The 23142-nt window shown below is 48.5% G+C and overlaps 2 protein-coding genes and 1 long non-coding RNA gene across 11 annotated transcripts in view; 2 read left to right on the plus strand and 1 right to left on the minus strand.

Annotated features, from left to right (window-relative positions):
• The window catches only part of LOC118239485, a 36764-nt gene extending 36003 nt beyond the window's left edge, over window positions 1-761 (minus strand). For all 5 annotated transcript variants that reach the window (XR_004771768.1, XR_004771770.1, XR_004771767.1 and 2 more), the window contains exon 1: window positions 561-761. This is a non-coding gene — a long non-coding RNA (uncharacterized LOC118239485). The remainder of the gene's footprint in view (window positions 1-560) is intronic.
• LOC100762478 (H-2 class I histocompatibility antigen, Q10 alpha chain) lies at window positions 220-5624 on the plus strand. 5 transcript variants are annotated; one of them, XR_004771756.1, is made up of 9 exons: window positions 220-634; window positions 761-940; window positions 1063-1332; window positions 1577-1852; window positions 3498-3773; window positions 3898-4008; window positions 4932-4965; window positions 5079-5216; window positions 5309-5624. XR_004771756.1 is itself a non-coding variant. In XM_027388608.2 (8 exons), exons 1-8 carry the CDS (start codon window positions 469-471, stop codon window positions 5101-5103), a joined length of 1338 nt encoding a protein of 445 aa, XP_027244409.1. In that variant the 5' UTR covers window positions 220-468; the 3' UTR covers window positions 5104-5624. The 5 variants fall into 5 exon arrangements, 3 of the variants coding, with proteins under 3 accessions (XP_027244409.1, XP_027244411.1, XP_027244410.1); XM_027388608.2 differs by having other exon boundaries at window positions 5079-5624; XR_004771757.1 differs by lacking the exon at window positions 4932-4965 and having other exon boundaries at window positions 225-634.
• Window positions 5625-17685: 12061 nt separating this feature from the next.
• LOC113831254 (H-2 class I histocompatibility antigen, Q10 alpha chain-like) lies at window positions 17686-21660 on the plus strand. The gene is given in 8 exon segments (XM_035450936.1): window positions 17686-17755; window positions 17964-18233; window positions 18459-18640; window positions 18642-18738; window positions 20231-20506; window positions 20633-20746; window positions 20926-20958; window positions 21310-21660. Coding segments are annotated over 8 exon segments (1047 nt in total). The 3' UTR covers window positions 21315-21660.
• Window positions 21661-23142: the final 1482 nt, after the last annotated feature.

Here is a 23142-nt window from a genome sequence, read left to right on the forward strand (position 1 = left end):
TCACACACTTTCATGGAACGATTGCTTTAGTGAATAAACCACAGTAAGAGAGGAACTGTAACTAACTATAAACTACCGTGGTAGAAGTTACATAACCTGTAACTCTATCATTCTCTCTCTCTCTCTCTCTCTCTCTCTCTCTCTCTCTCTCTCTCTCTCTCTCTCTCTCTGACCTTCACTCACACTTTATGAGCTGATGACATGAGGGAGACAAATGTCCCAGGCCTGTGGGACATCGGATTTCATAATCGTGTTGTCTTCTGGTTCCTCAGGCCAGAGGAGAAAAATTAATTTTATAGTTTTTTGTTTCTGTAGATTTGACTTGATGTCTCCAAACCCCAGCAGCACATAACTTAAGAAGAAAGTGAAAGCAGAGGAGAGTAGGGACTCCTTCCTGCACGGAGAGTCACATATGACACAGTGTGTCAGAAGGACTTGACCAGAGCTGTAAAAACTCCAGTCACCTCCATGCAGTGTCCACGGCGGCCCCACGCACTCACCGGGACTGCGACAGCACCTGTTTCCGTGAACATTTATTTTAAGTGTTCTGTGTATTTTACCTGGCATCGTCATGCAGTTGGCCTTGGGCGGTTCAGAGACACCGGGACAAACAGCGCTCAGTCCACAGCACAGGGTCAGACAAAGTCTTTGTCGCAGGCGGTGAGGTCCGGGAGGGGGGGGGGGGAGTCCAGCGCTGGGGATCCCCTGTCCCCAGTTTCACTTCTCCAGCTCCTGACCTGTGTCAGCTCCTTCTGACCAGACACAGATGACTCGGCGGTTCTCACCCCCATTGGTGAGATCCCGGGGAACCAACCAGCGTCGCCGCGGGCCCCGGCAGACTGCGGAACCGGACACTCAGATCTAAGATGGGGTGTGATGGCGCCGCGCACGCTGCTCCTGCTGCTGGCGGCCGCCCTGGCCCCGACCCAGACCCGCGCGGGTGAGAGCGGGGTCGGGAGGGAAACGGGCTCTGCGGGGAGGGCGGGGGCGGCAGACCGGACCCTCCCGCCCCGTCCCCACCCGCGTCCCGAGCCCCGCGCCCTGCTCCTCTCCCGCCCCCAGGCTCGCACTCGCTGCGGTATTTCTACACCATCGAGTCCCGGCCCGGCCTCGGGGAGCCCCGGTTCATCTCTGTCGGCTACGTGGACGACACGCAGTTCGTGCGCTTCGACAGCGACGCCGAGAATCCGAGATACGAGCCGCGGGCGCCTTGGATGGAGAGGGAGGGGCCAGAGTATTGGGAGAGGAGCACACGGAGAGCCAAGGACAGGCAGCAGATTTTCCGAGTGAACCTGAGGACCGCGATCGGCTACTACAACCAGAGCAAGGGCGGTGAGTGACCCCGGGTCGGAGGTCCCGACCTTTACGTCCCTACAAACGGTCCAGAGTCGCCCCGGGTCCCAAGAAGTGGAGGTTCTTCTGGAAATGTGGGATATGCAGAGAGTCTGGTTCAGAGAGATAGGGAGGGGAACCATCTTTCTCTTTCAGTTTAGAGGAGTCCAAGGGTGGGCGGGGTCGCGGGGAGGAACAGGTGGGCGGGGCTGACCGACCGCGGGGGGGGGGTCCCCCCAACAAGGCTCTCACACCTTCCAGCGGATGTCTGGCTGTCACATGGGGTCGGACGGGCGCCTCCTCCGTGGGTATGATCAGTTCGCCTACGATGGCGATGATTACATCGCCATGAACGACGACCTGAGGACGTGGACTGCAGCAGACATGGCAGCACAGATCACCCTGCGCAAGTGGGAGCAGGCTGGTGTTGCACTGCATCAAAGGGCCTACCTGGAGGGCGAGTGCCTGGAGTGGCTCAGCAGACACCTGGAGCACGGGAAGGACCAGCTGCTGCGCACAGGTGCAGGGGCCACAGGCAACTCCTCCCTCTGCCCTCGAATGGGCTCAGTCCTGAGGAAGAAGAGACCCCCTTCAGCTGGGGTCACGCCCCTGTCTCTACTTATTTTTAATTTTTTAAATTTATTACAGAAAAAGTCGCACTCTAAAATTAACTAGAAACAAAGGCTATACATCTCAGTGAATGCTGTTATGTTAGCCGTATGTCACAGGAATTTTACACATTCCTCATCAAATACAATTCATCCACTTATCCAACACCAACTCGCAAAAAACTGAAGAAAGATAGAAATAAAATCCATGACAAATATATAACTAGAAAACAATTAGTTTTATAGCCTGTTTCAAAACTCAGTAGCTGTATTCAGTCTTTTCTCGTCCCCAATATTTAGCCTTTCTCGTTGTCTTTTGGTCATGCTATACTGGACACATGTGTACACTTATGCACATATGTACATGTATTATTGGCTACATGTTACATATGAGGAAAGACAATGTACTTTCTCAGATTGTGTGAGCTCGCTTAATATTGTAATGCTAAATTCATCTATTTTCCTGTGTATTTTGTGATTACATTGTTTAGAGCCGAATAGTATTCCATTTTATATGTACCAAATTTCCATTATCTACAAATCTGTTCATAGATTAAATCCAATTTTTAGTGAATAAATCAACAATTACCATGGGGTATAAATATCTTACCATTAGGGTGAGTACATCTGGCCAGGAATAAAATATGTGTTTCATATGGTAGTTCTATGATCAATTTTTTTGGAAATATAGAAAAAGATTCCACAACGACTGTATTAATTTTTGTGCAAGCACACTAGCACATGTGCTCACGTGCACACATATTCACACACACACACACACACACACACACAGAGAGAGAGAGAGAGAGAGAGAGAGAGAGAGAGAGAGAGGAGTGAGTATAGCTCCTCTTTCACATGTCCTCTCCAGCATTTGCTGTCAGATTTCTTGGTGACAGCCATTCTGACTGGGTGAGGTGCTATCACAAAGCAGTTTTAACTTTCATTTTTATTTCATTCGTTAATGGGGATGTGTGTTTAGCCTGCACTGTGATTGTGCACACGTGTGTACCTGGTGTCTGGGGTCAGAGGATGGAGTCAGATTCCCTGGGACTGGAGTCTCAGACAGCATCTAACCCAGGTCCTCTGCAAGAACATCAAGTGCTCCTCACCTCTGAGCCAACTCTCCAGCCCTTCTAAGTAGTTTAGTCTGCATTTTCATGAAGGCTGGAGATAATGAACACACTAAAATTATTAGTGGCCGTTTGTGCTTTTTCTTTTATTAAGATAACTGTCTATTCACTTTTCTCACCCATTTGTTGATGGACAATGTTAGTTCCTTGGTGTTTAGTTTGTGCAGTTCTCTGTAAACTGAGGGCTCTAGTCCCTTGTCTGCAGTCCAGCTGGCACAGGTTTCCTCCTATTGTGACTTCTGTTCCCTCTGCTGATTGTGTCCTGTGCTGTGAAGAGACTTGGGCTGATGCATGGCCCAAATAGCTCCTGTGCTATTGTTCTATTTCACCCCTCCATCACCCCACTTCTGACCCAGCAAAGGATGGTCACAGGGGCCCTGCTGGAGTCCCCGACAAAACACCTGAACTCTCCAACTCTTCTCCTTAGACCCTCCAAAGACACATGTGACCCATCACCCCAGACCTGAAGGTAAAGTCACCCTGAAGTGCTGGGCCCTGGGATTCTACCCTGCTGACATCACCCTGACCTGGATGAAGGATGAGGAGGAACTGACACAGTACATGGAGCTGGTGGAGACCAGACCTTCTGGGGATGGAACCTTCCAGAAGTGGGCAGCTGTGGAGGTGCCTGTTGGAGAGGAGCAGAAATACACATGCCATGTGGAGCATGAGGGGCTGCCTGAGCCCCTCACCCTGAGATGGGGTAAGAGGGAGGCGGTGCAGAACTGAGGTCAGGAAAGTTGAAGCCTTCTGCAGAGCCTAGGCAGGGTGAGGCTTGATAGCTGAGCCCTGACTGTCACCTTCCCTTCCTTTCTCTTGACTCCCAGAGCCTCCTCAGTCAACCATCACCATCATGACCATTGCTGGTGCTGTCCTCGGAGCTGTGATCTTAGTTTGTATCATTGGAGGTGTTATGATGTGGATGAAAAAGAACTCAGGTATTGAAGGGCGGGGTCTATTTTGTTTGTTTTGGGTTTTTTGTTTATTGTTTCTATTTTAATTTAGCACCGTTAATGATGCATAGTGAATGGGATGCAACACACACACATACACACACACATACACACACACACACACACACACACACACACACACACACACACACACGCACGCACACACATGCACATACACACACATACACACACACATACGCACATATACATGCACACACACACACATACACACACGCAAATGCACACATACACACATGCACACACATGCACATACACACGCACGCACACACACCACACACACACACATACACACACACATATGCACATATGCACATACACACACACACACATACACACACGCACATACACACACACATACACACACACAAACACGCGCGCACATACACACACACAAACACGCGCGCACATACACACACACAAATGCACACATACACACACGCACACACATGCACATACACACACATACACACACACATACGCACATATACACGCACACACACACACATACACACACGCACACACATGCACATACACACGCACACACACACACACACCACACACACACACACACACACACACACACACACACACACACTAGCACACCCATGCCCATCTCTGGGTCTGTATGTTGACAATCACCTACTCTAAAGTACTTGGTAAAGGAAAGAAATGTTCATATCCTGATGATGGGGGGAGGTGATGGGGACCTGATTTCAGGGGACAGAGATGTCCTTGCTGAGGACAGACCTGCAGACTGCCATTGGTTCTTTCCTGCATACCTTCTTCCCTCCTCATGCCCCTGACCCTTCCCTGGTCTGCAGTCACAGCTGTGAATACTTTCTGGTGACCAGGACTTCCCTGATCTCTCACAGCTTTTCTTCTCACAGGTGGAGAAGGAGTCTTTGCCCCTGCTGCATGTCAGTATGTGAGGGAAGAATTGTCCCCAAGGCACTTGGGGTGGAGGCTGAGCTGATGGTTTCTCCTCCAGCCACAGCTGTCAGTCTCCTGACTGTGTCTGGTTATTTCTTCTGCAGACAGGACCAGTGCCCAGAGGTCTGACTTGTGTCTGGAGGCTTGAAAAGGTGACACCCTGGAGGCCTGGGATTGGAGCTGAGGCAAGGAGTAAAGGACGGAGTCCCAAGGCCTCTGGCACTTAGACCTTTCAGTGACTGGTGAGCCTTTGAGAGACCTTTATATTGACTTTCGTGACACAAGTGAGACTGAGTGACCAATTCTGCCTTAAGAACCAGTGAATTCTCTTTAGATGTCAATGTCTGAGTTTCTTCTGTTCATACAATGAGAAATATGGGGAACCCAACCCACCCTGGCACACCAGGATCCTGACCCTGCTCCCTTCCACAGCCAACCTTCCTGATCCACACAGACAGGAGAAAACAACTCCATCCTGTCACCTCCCTGCTGCCATGAACCACAGGCCTTGGCTTCCCCACAGAAAATAAAAATCTGAATATGAATTTGATGATTCATGTGCTTGACCTGAGAGATTATCATTTCAAATTAAAGGCAAGAATTCTCAAAGTGTGATGGAGAAAATAAATGCCAGCATGGAGAACCTTCCAGAATCTGTGTCTGCTGTGCTGACTGTCATGGGGACAGGAGGAGTCTGTGGGAGCTGAGTGAGGATGGGGCTGGGCCTGGTGGAGCTCAGTCCATGTGGGTTTGGTGTGGTCACCCCTAAGCTATGTCCTCCTTAGCTCTTTTGTCCTTGTCACTTAGTATAACCACATGATGGTAGACTGATCACAGGAATACAAGGGTGTCCCCAGCCCTGTCCTGTGTTCAGGATTGTGAGCAGCCAGGACTGCAGAGTAAGGACTGCCTGGACTCAGTCCTAGCTGTGGCTCTTTAACCAAGCTCCCTGTTTATTTCCTGTCTTCTTGGTTTGTATGGAGGAGCAGCACTGTTGTCATTCCTGGGGAGTGGGGCCACAGTGGGAGGTGTTTTTCCTGTCCCTGTGCCAACAAGGCCCCTGTCCTCAGGAGGTGACCCTCAGCCCCTGAGCTCCTGCCTCCTTTCAGAGCTGTTGCCTGGAAGTTCTCCCCCTCCCCCAATCTCTCAGAATCTAACCCTTGTGTATAGGATCATCAGAGGGGACTCACCTTGGATCGGGTCCTGAAGGGACTGTGTTCTGCTCTGCCTCTACCTCCCTGGCTCTGGGAATCCTGGTGCAGCCTCTGATGCTAACCCTAGAACTCCTAAGGCAGAGTCTACTAGTGTGGGTAATTAAGAAATTGATCAAGACCAAGGAACTTTGGTAACATTTGGATCAGCAGGTGAAGCATTGTGTGTGTGTGTGTGTGTGTGTGTGTGTGTGTGTGTGTGTGTGTGTGTGTGTGAATCTTTCTATGTAGCACATCTCAGTATATTAATAAGCTGTCTTAAACAGTGAAGAATATTCTGTGAAGTAATCAACATCTTTAATCCCAGCGCTCCAGAGATAGATGAAGGAAAATCACTGAGATCCTGGCCACCCTGGTCCAGGACAGTCAGGGCTACTACACAGAGAAACCCTGTCTGAAATAGCAAAATAAAAAAAAAACAATGAAGGGCTGGAGAGATGGCTCAGAGGTTAAGAGCACTGACTGCTCTTCCAGAGGTCCTGAGTTCAATTCCCAGCAACCACATGGTGGCTCACAACCATCCGTTATGAATCTGGTGCAGATATACATGGAAGCAGAATGTTGTATACATAATAAATAAATAAAATCTAAAAAAAAATGAAGAAATGTTGAATGCTTCCTCACAGGAGTATCAGTTAATTCCAAACAAATGAGACAAAATCAGCAGTAAATGGCCTGTTCATGGTGTCCATTTTAAACTTTCTTTTTTCAAGAGAGGGTTTCCCTGTGTACCCTTGGCTGTACTGGAACTCACTCTGTACACCAGGCTGGCCCCGAACTCAAACAGATACACATGTCTCTGCCTCCTGAGTCCTGGGATTAAAGAAGAGCTCTGTCAACAACTGGCCATTTTAAACTTTTTTTAATGATATGGAAATTGGTCTTTATGTGTGTGTTGCCTGAAAAAGAAATGCTATAACTGCTGTGTTGCTGCTATTCCAGCTTCAGACTGTAGTCACCATCATATCTGTGTTCTTTTCACATCTGTGAACATTCACAGTTTTCCAGCATTGTCTCCCACACTGCTCATCTGCTTCCCTGGAGTCTTTGTATCTAAGAAACACCCAGTGTCCTGTCACTGCTCACCTGAGCAAGGTGATGCTTTACAATGGGATGGGGCCATGGCCAAGTTCTCTTAAGTCCTCTGCATTCCATTTAGCCAACACCATCTCTCTGCCATTGCTCACTTTCTAGGATTCATGAAAGCCCTGGTTACAGATTACTTCCCTACGTATTATATCACACTCCTTTGACCCAAATGTCTTATGTTGATGTTGTGAGCATGGGTAAAGGAGAAGACCATGGTTCCAGAGCCAAAAGCTCTGTGGTCAAATCAGATTTCTGGGGAATGATTCACACAATGCATTCATGTGCCTGATTATGTATTTCCCTTTTTCTTTATATGTTTAATTTTCAATAGGCCTGTATACTCGTGAACAGAATGCATGGTCGACTTCTACCATTTTAGTCACAACAGGAATAAAAGTCTTTTTTTAAATAAAAGTCTTTCTGATAGCATTTGATGGTGATTGAGTCCAGAGCCCTTCACTGTACCAACATTTCATGGTTGTAACTTCGTGGTGACACACTCCATTAATGCCAGCACTTGGGAGCCAGAGACAGGGAAATTTCTGTGATTTCCAGAACAGCCTGGCTATGTGGAGAGACCCTGTCTCAAACAACAAAACAAACAAACAAACAAGATTTCACTCTGGACAGATCTTACTATACAGAGAAAACATTTCTCAATGGGGAGTCATTGGAATCTTGGATGTTTGAATAGCACACTTGCCCCACCGTAAGGACACCTAAAATACAAGTGTCTGCCCCTGGGTCTCAGGGTCTCAGTGGCAGTCTGAATCCACACATGGGGGTTGCCAGCCTGTGCAGGGACGCCAGGCATCAAGAGAGGAGAGCCACTACATCCTCTCATCCTAAGTGGATGCAGGGAAAAGAATGAAAAGACCCATAAAATTAACAGCCCTGTTGGTAGTGAGCCCTCCACAGCTTGCAGAAGTGCCTCTGGTGTCTTAGAACCCCCAATATGAAAGGCTCATATTTGTATTTAAAGTACACATTTCTTCTGCATGTCTCTTAATCTAGGGTTCTTTTATCCAAAATGGTACACAGCACCGGGATACACTGGACTGGGTACTGGGAAGCCAAAGGGTAAGGGATAGTCCTTGGGAAGTAGGAAGCCTGTAACTGTGAAGCAACAGGGTGGAGATAACAACCAGAACAACGGTCACTACGTCTCCATTCAGGCACAGGGGGGCTCCAGGGCTGGACACTTGGTCAGGATCTTGTATCATGAGGAAAAAAGCAAAAACTGCATTCAAGGAAAGAATTTGTCACAATTAACAGAGGACAGTCTTCAAAATCCAAATACATCAGTGTTGGGAATCTGAGGACTGAGGTTCCCAGTGGACCAAGTAGAGAATCAGACTCCACAGAGGACTCTGCACAGCCTGTGAAACCTGGACCACTGCAGCAGGACTCAGGGAAGGGGCCATATCCAGGGCTGCAAAGGAGAAGCAGTGTTGGGAGCCAAATCTCGGGGCTTGGAATGAGATCCTAGCCCATGCTTGGCAGGGCACATAGTTAACCTTTACATAGAAGCTCCTTAGAAACCCAGTCCTCCATTCACAGGCTCAGTCACCTAGGCAAACCCTTCCTGGACCTCTTACTCATGAACTCTTTACCCTGCCAAACATCCTGTTTGTGGTTTCCTAATATCATGCCTATACTAACACCTGGTGCGCAAACAACCCATTCTGCCCCTCTCCATATCCTGACTATATAAGATAGCCTGAGAAAAGTAAAGTTTGCCACTTGATCAGAATCCTGTCTTGTGATCGATCTTTCTGTGTCTCTTGTCCCCATTCCCTATCCCTGACTCTCTTGCCCCAGGTTGACGTCCTGCAGGTCGGGTCAAAGTAGCAGCCATGCTCTCCTGCAATGGCCTCACATTCACACTGTCCTGAGCCTGTGTCAGCCTTCACCCCCTATGCGAGCAACACTTCAGGCTCACCCAATGGCTCATCACACCTTGGAGGTCTACAGTGTCAGCCTTCGCCCTCTAATCCTGTTATATTTGGAATGTGTTGAAGAACACAGATTTATCATAGCCTTTGTGTAGAGTGAGGAGTTGCCCTTGGCCTGTGCACCTGTGCTCAAAGTCACATTCACCTTCTCCAAGTATCTGCAATGCATTTCCACACACTGGCCCCCCAGGTAGGCCCTGTATCTCTCTGCCTCACCAGCCAGCTCCAACTCCAGACTAGTGATCTGTGCTGCCACCATGTCCATGGCAGTCCACGTTCTCAGGTCCTTGTTCAGGGACATGTAATCATAAAAGTCATAGGCAAATTGTTCATATTCACGGAGAAGGCATCCTTTCGAATCGACATCACAGCCAGACATCACCTGGATGGTGTGAGAGCCTGGCCCCATCCCAGCAGTCAGGCCGGCTCCACAGCCCCAGCCACCCATGACCTCCACTAAACTGAACAGAAAACCAGATGTCAGTCTGTATCTTGGGCAGAACCTGGGACTTGTCACCATGGGAATTTGGGTCCTGACACTGGCAACTTGGAGGGGTTCTGACTTTAGATTGGTGGTCACTCACCATTGTGGCAATGCTTATAGTAGGCAGACAGAAAAGTAGTTTTCCTGAAAATGTCTGATGGTTGGCCTTTGCTTTCCATGTCTCCCTCTCCCAATACCATGGCTCCTTCTGCTCCTCCTCCACCTCCTCCTACTACTCCTCCTTCTCTTCTTCATCTTTTCTCTTCTCCTTTTCTTCATCTCCTCCTCCTCTACTCCTCCTCCTCCCTTTTCAAGATAACTGTCTATTCAGTTCTCTCAACCATTGGATGATTGACAATGTTAGTTTAGTTCCTTGGTGTTTAGTTTCTGCAGTTCTCTGTAAACTGAGGGCTCTAGTCCCTTGTCTGCAGTCCAGCTGGTACAAGTTTCCTCCTATTGTGACTTCTGTTCCCTCTGATGATTGTGTCCTGTGCTGTGAAGAGACTTTATCTTCATGCTGATGCATGGCCTAATTAGTTTCTGTGCTATTGTCCTATTCTGAAGTTCTTGTCTACCCCAGTATCTGGAAGGGTTTTCCCTCATTTGTCTTCTTGAAGTTTGGGTGTTTCAAGGTTTGAAAATAATATGGTCTTTGCTTTTGCAGTACCATGGATTTGAGGCACATACAATGGAGTTTGGAGGATCAGATCTTAGACATGGCCACAGTGGAACTTTGGAACTGAACCAAATCCTGTTGTCATTGAGCTTTATAGTGACCTTCCTTAACTTTCTGTACTGCAGACTCTTTCCCACAGGGATGGAGGTGACACTCATGGCCTTTCTTACTAGAAAACTTAGTTTTGGCTAGCATCAAATGATATCAGCCACCAATGATTGCAGGCCCTGTGCACGGTAGACCTGTAAGCACAGCTCCCATTTTTGTGAGACCACAGAGCACATTTTCATAGGTTCCTGACACTGTGCTTTCTTGGGTTGAAATCCTAAATAGTTCCCAATAATTGTGTTTGAATTGTTCTTGCATTTGTAGTAGATATTTTACCAACAGGTGTGGCAGGTCCTTTACTAATAGACATTTTCCAAGAGCTGACAATTTTTTAATACTGAAATTGTATTTGCAAGATTACCAATACAACAGAATTCGAAAACAGTCGTTGAACTTAGAGACATGGAACACTGGTGTTTGTGTATCTTGACTTTTTACCTGTCTGTTGGTTTTTATTAATTATTGAATGAATTAGAAAAAGACTGTAATTCACCTTTAATAGCTGTATCAGTCTTACATATAACATCTACTCTTAGTTCTGAAACTGTTATTTGCATTTATGTTCATGTTTAATAATTAAACACTGATTAGCATTTTTGTCTATCAAGTAAATTCAACCTTCAGCTTGCTAATCTTGCTTTTGCTTTTCCAGTGTTCACTCATGAATAATTTATGTTCAGCCCATGGGCATTTTACAATACACAATGACATGGATATCTTGAAAAAAAGATAAGGTCTTTGCTCCATTTTTAGTTCATCTTTGTAGAAGGTAAAAGATGGCACAAACCTTTAAGGCCAGCACCCACAAGGGAGAGGCAGGTGGATCTCTGTGACCTTGAGGGCAGGACAGCCAGAGTTACCTGGTGAAAGACTGTTTCAAAAAAAAAAAAAAAAAAAAAAAAAAAAAAAAGGAAGGAGAAAAGTTTCTACACCCAGATAATTCTCTCGGCCAAATAGCCCACGTTTAATGGATACAAAGCTCAAGGATGGCCTTCTGGCTGCCCAGAGAGGAGACTGCAAAGGGAGACCTGAAAAATCAAGAGTCTGTTCCCTGGGGCGGGGCGGGCAAATGAAATACCTGTGGGGGTGCTCTTGAGTATCTTTGGGGAGGGGCCATCATTTGGCAGGCTTTCTGAGAAGCACCAGGGTTTGGAGGGAGGTGGGGGAGGGGTCTTGATGGAACCTCCACCATAACAGAAGGAAGGAAAGAAAGAAAAAACAAAAGAAAGGAAGAAAGAAAGGTGAGACTCAAAGTTCATCTCCTGAGGTAGAAACCCACTGTTGCAGCATCGTATTTTCCCAATGTGTGTTTTACATTCTTTGTCTACAATTAAGTGTGCATTGTTTCTCTCTTTCTGGGACCTCTGTTCTATTCCTTTGATTTTTTTCCTGTTTCATGCCAGTTACAGGTGTAGGGGGTATTCCATACTCTCTGACTTGGGCTCCTGGAGTTAGAAGAAAAAGAGCAACCTGCGGCCTCATGCTGACCTCGGACTGTGTGGCTGGCAGGCACAGCTTAAGCTCTAGCAGAATGAGCGCTGGGGAAGCATCTCAGAGGCTGTGGAACTGGGTGTGGTGCAGTTCAGCCCTAGGCCAGGCAGTTTCCTCCTAGCAGCAGTGAAATCCAAGTCTGTGGTAGCCTGCCACCTCTGCCCAGCAGGGGTCAGGGCAGGAAAGCGGGCAGGTGAGCACAGGCCTTCCTGACAGGGAACAGAGGAGGGGCAGGGAAAGCACCAGCAGTTGGGTTAGGCTCAGTTGTGCCAACTGTGGGGCGGGGTTCATGCTGTGGGGTGCAGCTAACTGCTGGCTCCCATGGGCGCTCATGAGGAGGCAGGGCAGGAGGGCTGGAGCCTGTGCGCAGGGCAGACAGGGGATTCTGCCTCCCAGGGATCCAAGCTGGGAACTCTTGGGGCTCAGGGGGCATGAGAAGATTGCCAACAGCTGTGGAGGCTGGAGGCTGATGCCACGTGGGCACCAAATGTAGACCAATCCAAGAGAACACTTTTAAGGGGTTATTTAGGATGTATTGGAATACACTCACGAATACACAACAAGGTAGCAAGCAGCCTTAGTCTTCTGTTCTGCCCCAGGGATGAATGTATCTCGCTATCCAATCTCTGACCACCACAGATACAGAGCCTCTATGCACAGATAGCTCAAGGTCATGGCGGAGTGAATGCACACTAGATACATACAGGCTTTCTTATCACTATACCTCTGCAGTATAATTTGAGGTTAGGTGTGTAAAACCTACAGCAGTGTTCTTAATCCTTCAGAATGTTTGGCTATGTGTGGTCTTTTGTGATTCCAAGTGATTTCTTGTATTTTTTCTAAAAGAGAAATGTATCAGAATTTTGATAGTGTTACATTAAATCTGTAGATTAATTTGGGGGGTATGCAATAGTCACAATGTTAACTCTGCCAGTCCAGGAGCTTGGGTTGTCTTTCCATCTTCTGACACTGTCGCTATGATTACCTGTGTCACATCTTAAAGTTTTCATTGTAGAGTTCTTCTGTTTCTTTGGATAATTAATTCTGCTGGAGTTACTTGGAATGTTGTGCATTTCTAATTTCTTTTTCTGAAAATACACTGCTGGAGTAAATGAAGGCTACCTTTTTATATTGATTTAGTATCTGGCAACCGTAAATGTTGATTAGGTCCAAGAGTTTTTCAGTACACTCAACCGGGTCATTTAAGAAAGGAATCTTGTTGTCTAAAGATAGGAATAGATTGATTTCTTCCGTTCCTGTTTTGCTCCTTTTTCTTTCTCTTATCTGACTGTAACAACTGGGTCTTCAAACACAGTCTCAGACAGAGCAGAAAACAGACACCCTCATCTCAGAAGAAACACTGTTTCTCTATACTGGATACAATGTTGCATCATCACTCCTCTCTTCCATAAGACACAGGGAAAGCATTCCTGGACATCTTTTTTTTTTTTTTTTTTGTATTTTCTTTTGTTTTTTGTTTTTTTTTGTGTGTGTGTGTGTTGCTTTTGATGGTGTCTGTGTATGTAGTCCTGGATCTCCTGTGACTCTCTACGTAGACCAGCATGGGCTCAAATAAGAGAGCCTCATGACTCAACTGGCATTAAAGACATGTGAACAAAATGCCCATCCACACATGGGATTCCTGACTAGAAACTGGCTCTCCCAGGGCTCACCCTCCTCTCAGGACACTTCAGAATCTGTCTTAACAGGGAAGGAGAGAAGATCTTGAAAAAGCTCAGTTCTTTCATTCTGCTGCGCATTGTTAACCATGGCTTCTCTCAGACCGGGTTTTCTTCACACACTCAGTCATGGGAGTCTGAATACAGTGATATGATATAGCTAAGTGCCCCCTAGTCAGGAGCAGAAGTCCCCTCCCTTTTTTTTAACGAAGGAGCAACTAGAGTCTCCTGCCCTGGACTGTTTCACTCAGATTCTAGAACTTCATAATAAACAGATTATCCAGGATCCTGTGAAATGCTGCTGGGCATTTTCACCCCTCCATCACTCCATTTCTGGTCTCATAGGCACTGCTGCAGTCCCCAGGAAGAATACACAATGCCTGAAATTCCCAACTCTACTCCTGAGACCCACCAGACACATGGGACCCATCACCACAGACCTGAATGTGACATGACATCACCTTGAGATGCTGGGCCCTGGACTTCTACCCTGCTGACATCACCCTGAACTGGAAGAGGGATGAGGAGGCACAGAATCAGGACATGAAGATGGTGGAGACCAGGTCTGCAGGGGATGGAACATTGCAGAAATGGGCAGCTGTAAGGTGTGGTGACTAGAAAACCACAGCAAGCTATAGTTTTCAGACAACTAGAAGGATGATCAGACACCATTAAGAATTGCCAGGTGGGCCGGGCGTTGGTGGCACACGCCTTTAATCCCAGCACTCGGGAGGCAGAGGCAGGCAGATCTCTGTGAGTTTGAGACCAGCCTCGTCTACAAGAGCTAGTTCCAGGACAGCTTCCAAAGCCACAGAGAAACCCTGTCTCAAAAAACAAAACAAAACAAAACAAAACAAAACAAAAAAAGAATTGCCAGGTGAGCTTGGGCAACACCCACCTGCATCCAGTGCCTAAACTGCCATCTGATGTACAGGATGCAGGAGCTGCCAAGGCAGTGGTTGCACAAGCCCCACCTCCACCCCACAGCCCCACCTGCCACTGTGGCTTCAACTTGTCTCACATTTTGCTGAGCCAGCAGCTCAAAGCCAGAAAGGATCAGGACTACCTATGACTGCCTGGTACAGGAATGAGTTCAACACAGGCACAAATACAATCCAGGGGACCTGAGGGTCTCCAATTCCTGTTTTGCATAAGACCCAAACCAGAGGACACTTCCCCCAACTCCTGGAATTCAGTTTGCTGTGGACCTGGGGAACTTAATGCTGTTGCTCCATTCAGGATATCTACTGAATTCTACCATAGGAGCTTCCCATCCCTGGGTCCCAGCAATTTCAGCAAGTGAAAGGGAGATGTCCCTGAGACTCCATGGCAGGCCTGCCTACACCTTTTGCTCCTACACAGCTTCAAGACAGCCACCAAACCAGCAAAAGGCCATCAACAGCCACCTTGTACAGTGCAGTCTGCATGGGGCTGAGACTCTCCAGGGCATCCAGCTGCAGGAGCTGGCTATGGACACCAAGAGCACAGGGAACTCTGAAGACTTGTAGCTGTCCCAGAGGAGGACAAGGACACAGAAGATGAGGTCAAAGTTGACAGCAGGGAGGACTTCACCTCTTGTCATCCTGGCTGCCTTCTTGGTGCCTTTCCTCTTGCAGCTCTCAGCTCTCAATAACCCCCATTGTCAGGGTGAGCCATGGCTGGTCTGGAGCCTGTGGCCATGCTGCTGCCCTGAACAGGCTGTGGGCCTTGGAGTGGAGCCAGAACACCAAAGAATACATAGAAAGGTTTCTGAGTGACAGGTGGCCTGTTGGTGTGACTGACACAGTGACCCATGCTCAGCAGATCTGCAGACTGTAAGAGTGAGTGCTGGAGTGGGAGGAGGCTGCTGGCCAGCCCCACCTTTGAAGACAGCCAGGGACAGCAGCAGACAGGGCCTCAGAAGTTATTCACCTCAGCCTTGACCAGGACATGGGTGTTCTCTGTCCTGAATGTGCACCAGCACTGCTGCTTCCTGCAGCACCTGCCAATCCAACAGTGCCTGGGTGAAATGCTGAGCTCCCTGGAGGTCTCTGAATTCTTCCCTTAGTCTTTCAGGAAGTCTAAGGGTCTGAGGTCTTGAGTGTGCACAGTAATCTGTGCAGTGAAAAAGACACCAGAAGTTAGAGAGTTCACTCCAGGTATGGCCTGGGTTCTGAGGGAGAAATTCCAGGCTGGCCTCAGACATCTCTGTGTTGAATGGACTGCAGGAATGCGTTGAAATTGACAGAGGTTTCTGGGCTTATTAGCCATGACAACCAAATCCATCCTGTGAAACTGAGGATAATTTACTGTACCAGTTGAAACCGTTACATGACAGCAGCAAGAAACAGCTGTGCTGGGAGTCATAGACCACAGGAAGCAATGAGGCTAAGAGAGGGAAGCCGGCAGCCATGCTGAAAATGTGTATGGGTGCACAGTGGCTGAGAAAGTGCAGCCTGCGTGGCAGGAGTCAGGGCAGGAAGCGTCAGCATCATCCCCAAGGGCTGAGCTGTGTGGTTTGAGATCATGGCCTCTGCAGAAGGCAGGAGCTGGGGACAGAAATAGGAGGAAAGCAGTGCAAGTCATAGTGGTTCAAAGTGACAACATGGGGTGACTTCAGGAATATGGGTCAGGATTCTGGTCATCATGATTGTGAATCCCAGAAGTCTGTATCCTGAGTAAGACCTGACTCGCTGCTGAGGCCACTTTCCACAGTTTTAGTGACCTTTGTTGAACTGAGGTCTGAAAAATAACAAGTCACACATGACAGATAAAAGTGACATTACATTTTATTTAGATTGTGACCTTTCTGTCTAATGACATCTCTGTCCTGCCAGTCTATACCACCTGGCCTAAGAGTCGTCCCCTGCCCAGTGTCCTCCCCTGTCCACACTGCACAGGGCTGAGGTACTCAGGACACACTCAGTTTTCAGAGCCACTGTCCACACCACACACCATCCATCTTCCTCCTCTACTCAGCTCCTGTGTCATCTCGTCACCACAAGTGTGAGCACAGGAGAGCCAGTTGTGGGTGGGAGGAACCTGCTTTGTGAAATTCTTCACTTCTTTCTGATAAATAATTTATTTAATTTTGTGTGCACTGGTGTAAGTGTGTTGGATCTCTTGAAAATGGGGTCACAGACAGTTGTGAACTGCCATATGGATGCCGGGAATTGAACTCCAGTCCTCTGGGAGAGCAACCAGTGCTCTTATCTGCGAAGCCATCTCTCCAGTCCCAATTGCTCACTTCTTCATGTGACTGATTTATTAATTAAACTGGATCATAGGAGTGTCTGTACACATGGAATGTGGTCAGGGATCAGCGCTTGGCTTCATCCAGGCACTGCAGGGAAGGGGACAGCTGTGTTGAAGATATGCTCTGGTTTCACACATACAAAGATCATCCTAAAACACAACTGGGGCCAGGGAGGCATCACCTGGGAAGAAACACTAGGAGACACTGGGTCTAGCACATGACTGTTTAACCCATTCCTTCACATATGGAGAACTCAGATTCTGGGCAGTGTCAGCTCCCACTGCAGGTGGACACAGGAACCTGGTCTCTGTGGGAGTTTGTGGTGCTTGCAAGCCAGAGCCTCTGCTTTCAAGAGAAACCATCTCTCCACTGCATTCCTGACCAGCCCAGGGTCCTCACAGAGATTTGGGAGTTGGGATAGGAAAGAAAAACAGCTGTGCTCATGCAGATTATTTTCCTGGGATTACCATCAGACAGACTCTGGGCCAGGGTTCAGGCAGACAGTATCATACACAGTGTTATATACACTGTGCAGTGGAAGGAGTCAAGACAAAGTCCCAAGTCCTCAGAATTACTTCAGGGTTTAAGAGCTGAAGGTGGGGTTTGGATTGGGAAGTGTAGGCTTTTGGTTTCACTTTTGGCTCTGTCAGTGGCTGTCAGGTTGGCCCCCAGATAGACAGCAACCTCACAACCATGAGAACAGGTTCTTAGAAGTCTCTGCGAAGCAAGTTACAAAGCCCATGACCATAGAGGGCTGTGCTTTGGGTCCCCCTAACCCTGAAGATGGTGATCCCTGTGGTCTGCGTCCTCCTGCTGCCGGTGGCCGCCCTGGCACCGACCCAAACCCGCCCGGGTGAGTGCCGGGTCGAGAGGAAAACCGCCTCTGTGGGGAGGGCGGGGACGGCACCGGGGAAGCCACATAGTTGCATCTCACAGTCAGACCGTCCCTCACACCTCTTATACGTTCACATCCAAGTCCCGAGCCCTGCTCCCCTCCTGGCCCGAGCATCCGCCCGGGGTCCCGGGAGGAGAGTTGTTGTCTCACTGCGCGCTGTCCCCAGGCTCGCACTCGCTGCGGTATTTCCGCACCATTATGTCCCGGCCCGGCCTCGGGGAGCCCCGGTTCATCTCTGTCGGCTACGTGGACGACACGCAGTTCGTGCGCTTCGACAGCGACGCGGAGTATCCAAGGATGGAGCCGCGGGCGCCGTGGGTGGAGCGGGAGGAACCGGATTATTGGGAGAGGAACACACGGATCGCCAAGAATAATGAGCAGGCTTTCAGAGTGAGCCTGAGGACCCTGCTCCGCTACTACAACCAGAGCGAGGGCGGTGAGTGGTGCAGGTCCGAGGTCAAGACCTTTCACGTCCCTAGGTACGTCCCAGAGTCTCCCCGCTTCGAAGTCCGAGGTTCTTCCCGAAATATGGAACCCGCAGAGACTCTGGACCAGATAACCCGCAACTGGGAAACTTTCACTGTCAGTTTACCTTGAGTCCAAGTGTGGGCGGAGCCGGTGGCCGGGCAAGTGGGCGGGGCTGACCGCTGGGTCCCCACAGGCTCTCACACCTACCAGAGGATGTACGGCTGTCACGTGGGGTCTGACGGGCGCCTCCTCCGCGGGTACAGTCAGGAAGCCTATGATGGTCGCGATTACATCACCCTGAACGAGGACCTAAGGACGTGGACGGCTGCGGACACCGCGGCGCAGATCACCCGACGCAAGTGGGAGCAGGCTGGTGTTGCATGCAGATGGATGGAGGGCCTACCTGGAGGGCACGTGCGTGGAGTGGCTCCGCAGACACCTAGAGAACGGGAAGGACCAGCTGCTGCGCACAGGTGCAGGGGCCCCGGGCATCTCCTCCCTCTGCCCTCGGGCTGGGCTCAGTCCTGAGGAAGAAGAGACCCTCAGCTGGGGTCACGCCCCTGTCTCTGAGGGGACACAGTGTCCCTGGGGCTCCTGATCCAGCCTGGCAGGGGCTGCATTGATCTCCCAGAGCTCAGAACTTCTCCCTGGACGGTTCCAGATCTGTCTCAGGAGGGCGGGAGAGAAGATGCCCACATCCCCAGCAGTGGCTCCTCAGTCTGCAGCCCTCTGCCAGCCATGGCCTCTCCCAGGCCGGGTTCTCTGTCCACAGCCAGTGTCTGAGTGTGTCAGCTTTACACACCAGGACCAGAAGTCTCCTTTACCTGATGGGAGACCTGGATGTCCCTACCCAAGGCTGGTTCCCCAGTTTCTAGAACTTTCCAAAGAATACATTCTCCCAGATTCCTGTGGGTGAGGTTTGCACCCCTCCCTCACCCCAATTTTAACGCTTCCTAGAATGGTCACGTGAGCACTCATGGGGTGCCCTGCAAAAAAACTTCTAAAATATGTTTTCTTTTCTTTTGTCTTTCTTTGTTTTTTTTTTTTAATTGTCATTTTGCTTTAGTCAGTGTTTCCTCCTCACTGGGGTGATACTGTTTCAACCTTCCCTTTTCATCATCATCTGTATCTGTCTCCACCGGTGTCTTGGGGACTGTAATCTGGACAATTAGAGAAGTCATTGTTCTCTTTAAAGGAAAGATTCCCATGACCTTAGACTATTTTCTGCCAGAATTAACCATCCAAACCCCCACTGCTCTCCCTCAACCCCACCAAGTTAGAGTGTTGCTCCCCAGCTAATAAGGAACTGAACTTCCTCAGAGACAGGGTCTTCTGCAATTCCAGGACTGGAGTGACAGAGAAAATCCACACACTGCTGTGAGCACTGCTGTGTCCCAGTGAGTGCTGCACTGGGATCCACAGCACACTTCCAGAGATCCTGGGTGACAACACCTTGTATCTTGTCCCCGCAGAGTCATTTTCTATGTCTGACTGTCAGAGCTTCATCCCATTTCTGCTGCACACTTTGGTAATGGCTGTTCACTTGGACAGACAGTTATGCTGGTCAGCAAGATGGCCACAGTGGTTGTGCCTCAATGGTGGCTGCATTAGTTGAGAGCACCCATTATGTACCCTATCCCACTTATTTTGACATAAATTTAATCACATATATAAATTATTTTCCATCCCTTCTTCCATTCTTTTACCACCTAACTTATGCTATAGAACCTCACATAAGGAAGACCATGTGACCTGCTGGTTCATGTGATTCCTTTTTAGCTTCCAGGTCCCCCCAGGAAAATGTACAGATCAGTGATGAGGGGACCAGCGGCCCCTGCAGGTCACTAGTGTGATGACAATCAGAAGTGTTCAGACACACAGTTCAGTGTCATCATTGATTTAACTTTGTCTTTGCAGATTTCAGTTTATCTTGTTCTTGTGGGATTTCTTAAACCTTCCACACAGATCCCCCAAAGGCACATGTGACCCATCATCCTGGATCTAAAGGTGATGTCACCCTGAGGTGCTGGGCCATGGGCTTCTACCCTGCTGACATCACCCTGACCTGGCAAAGGGAGAAGGAAGAACAGACTCAGGACATGGAGCTGGTGGAGACCAGACCTTCTGGGGATGGAACCTTCCAGAAGTGGGCAGCAGTGGTGGTGCCTTCTGGGGAGGAGCAGAAATACACATGCCATGTGCGCCATGAGGGGCTGCCTGAGCCCCTCACCCTGAGATGGGGTAAGGAGGGAGGGGTGCAGAGCTGGGGTCAGGGAAAGCTGGAGCCTTCTGCAGAGCCTGAGCAGGGTCAGGGCTGAGAGCTGAGGTCATGACTCTCACCTTCCCTTCCTGTCCTTCCCTTCCCAGAGCCTCCTCAGTCCACTGTCCCCATCATGGCAGTCATTGCTGTTCTGGTTCTCCTTGGAGTTGTGACCATCATTACAGCTGTGGTGGTTGTGAGGAAGAGGAGGAGAAACACAGGTAGGAAAGGGCAGGGTCTGAGTTCTCTCTCAGCCCCTTTAGAAGTGTGCTCTGCCTCATGGAAACACATCACACCCTCCTCCCCATTGCTCCTGGCTCTAACATGGATTTGCTGTCAGTTCCAGGAAATTACTAGGATCAGGCTCATCCCTGGTCTCTCACAGGTTTTCTTCTCACAGGTGAAAAAAGAGGAAAGTATGCTCCAGCTCCAGGTAAGTGAGGAGAGCAGGATTGTCCCTGAAGCCTATGGGGTGAAGCTGTAGTATTTCAAGGGGCTCTGGCAAATCCATAGGAGTTCCTCCAGAAAAATCTTCTTGGGGCCCTGTTTTTACCTTCATATATTTATATTACTATATTACTATATATATTACATTAGGCAGGGACAGTTCCCAGAGCTCTGATATGTCTCTCCCAGACAGTAAAGGTGACACTCTGGGACCTGATTTGGGGTGGGACAAAGTGGACATGATTAGGTTTTAGTGACTCCCAGACCCACCTGTGAGTGAGTGGTGGGTTGTTGGGATGTTGCCTTCACAGTGATTGTTCATGACTCTTGTTTGTAGAATGAAGACAGCTGTCTGGTGTTCGGGTGTCTCCTGTGACATCCAGGGCCCCTCATTTCACTCTCAGCAACAGTGTCTGATGTTCCCTCTGATCCTATGAGCTCAATTTGAAGAACTGAGGAAGAACCCAGTCCCTGCACTGCCTGTGTTTCCTTGCACAGCCAACCTTCCTGTTCCAGCAGACAGGAGGGGACAGCTCCATCCTGCCCTGAGCTTCAGCCCTTCAAATCCCCACTGAGAATAAAGACCTCAATTTGAACTTGATTGTTCCTTGATCTGACAGGTTGTCTGTTAAATAAATTATTGAGACACTAAGAATTTGTGGAGGAAATAAATGGAAGCATGGTGAACCTCCCAGAGTCTGTGTTCATGGTGCTGTGTGCATCTGGTGTGATAAGATGAGGCTGCAGAGTGTGAACAGGGCTGTGCCCAGGTGGAGCTCATTTATTTCATTGTTGGTTGTGACATGGTCACTCCTCAGCTCTGTCACCTCCTGGCTCTGTTCTCTTCATCATTTAGAACCACATGCTGAGATCTATGATCACCTGGACACAGGGATGGCCAGAGACTTGTCCTGTCCCCAGAATTGTGAGCAGCCAGGGCTCCTGTGACTGGTCAGCCTGGGCTCTGACCTGGCTGTAGCTCTTTATCCCATATTTGCTGTTTATTGTTGACTTTTTAGTTTGTATGGACCTGTTGTTTTTCCTGTGGGTGGAGCCTGCCTCCTTATCCCTTTTGGTGCCCGAGTGGCAGTATTAAAATGTGTTTTTCCATCCTTTCCCATCAGGACCCAATAGGCCCCTGCACTCAGGAGAGTGTGGGCTGAGAACATGAACTTCAGTCTCCTAAGCTCCTGCTTCCTTCCAGGCCCCATCATCTTCTTGGAGATCTTAAAGGTCACTGCTAGGATGGTGACAGTTCACTGCAGAAAAGTTAAGCATTCTAAATGCCATGTGCAGCAGTCTTGAAAGGACCACAGTCTGTTAAATAAATCCAGGTTACACAAACTGAGTTCCTGCTTACTTGCCTCAGTCTCAAATGCAAAAACAAGTACAGGAAGCTACTTTATTTCAAAATAAAACCAAAGGATTATGAGATAATTGACAATGCAATAATCCCTTAATTTTGGTTTTCTTCTGTCCTATATCAGTCAACCCTTGGGACATGAGACAGAATTTAAATTTTCCTTTTTTTAGAAAAAGAATGTGATTCACCATTAATAGTTGTATCAGTCTTACATATAATATCTACTCTTCTGAAACTGTTATTTGTATTTACTATCATGTTTAATAATTAGACACTGATTAGCATTTTTGTCTATCAGGTAAATTCAACCTTCAACTTGCTGATCTTGCTTTTGCTTTTCCAGTGGTCACTTATGAATAAATTATGTTCAGCCAATGGGCATTTTACAATACACAATAACATGGATATCTTGAAAAAAAGGCAAGGTCGTTGCTCTGTTTTGAGTTCATCTTTGTGGAAGGTAAAAGATGGCACAAACTTTTAAGGCCAGCACCCACAAGGGAGAGGCAGGTGGATCTCTGTGACCTGGAGGTCAGCCTAATGTACTGAGTACCAGGACAGACATAGTTACCCAGTGAAACACTGTTTCAAAAAAGAATGGAAGGTGAAAATTGTCTACACCTGGATAAGCCTCTCTGCCCATGCAGCACTCCAAATCAGACCAAATCAAACCCAATTAGGAAAAGCCCACGTTTAATGGATACAAAGCTTCTGGGTGGCCTTCAGCCCCCCAGAGAGGAGACTGGAAAAGAAGACCAGAAAAACCAAGAGTCCGTTCTCTGGGGGGCAGTTTAAATACCCTGTAGG

Source organism: Cricetulus griseus (genome assembly GCF_003668045.3).
Source record: "Cricetulus griseus strain 17A/GY chromosome 1 unlocalized genomic scaffold, alternate assembly CriGri-PICRH-1.0 chr1_0, whole genome shotgun sequence".
NCBI lineage: Eukaryota > Metazoa > Chordata > Mammalia > Rodentia > Cricetidae > Cricetulus > Cricetulus griseus.

Coding starts and splice junctions, on each gene's coding strand:
- LOC100762478 (XM_027388608.2), top strand. CDS start 469: ATGCAGTGTCCACGGCGGCCCCACGCACTCACCGGGACTGCGACAGCA. Junction 1,333..1,576: donor CTACAACCAGAGCAAGGGCG/GTGAGTGACCCC, acceptor CCCCCCAACAAG/GCTCTCACACCTTCCAGCGG. Junction 1,853..3,497: donor GGACCAGCTGCTGCGCACAG/GTGCAGGGGCCA, acceptor TCTTCTCCTTAG/ACCCTCCAAAGACACATGTG.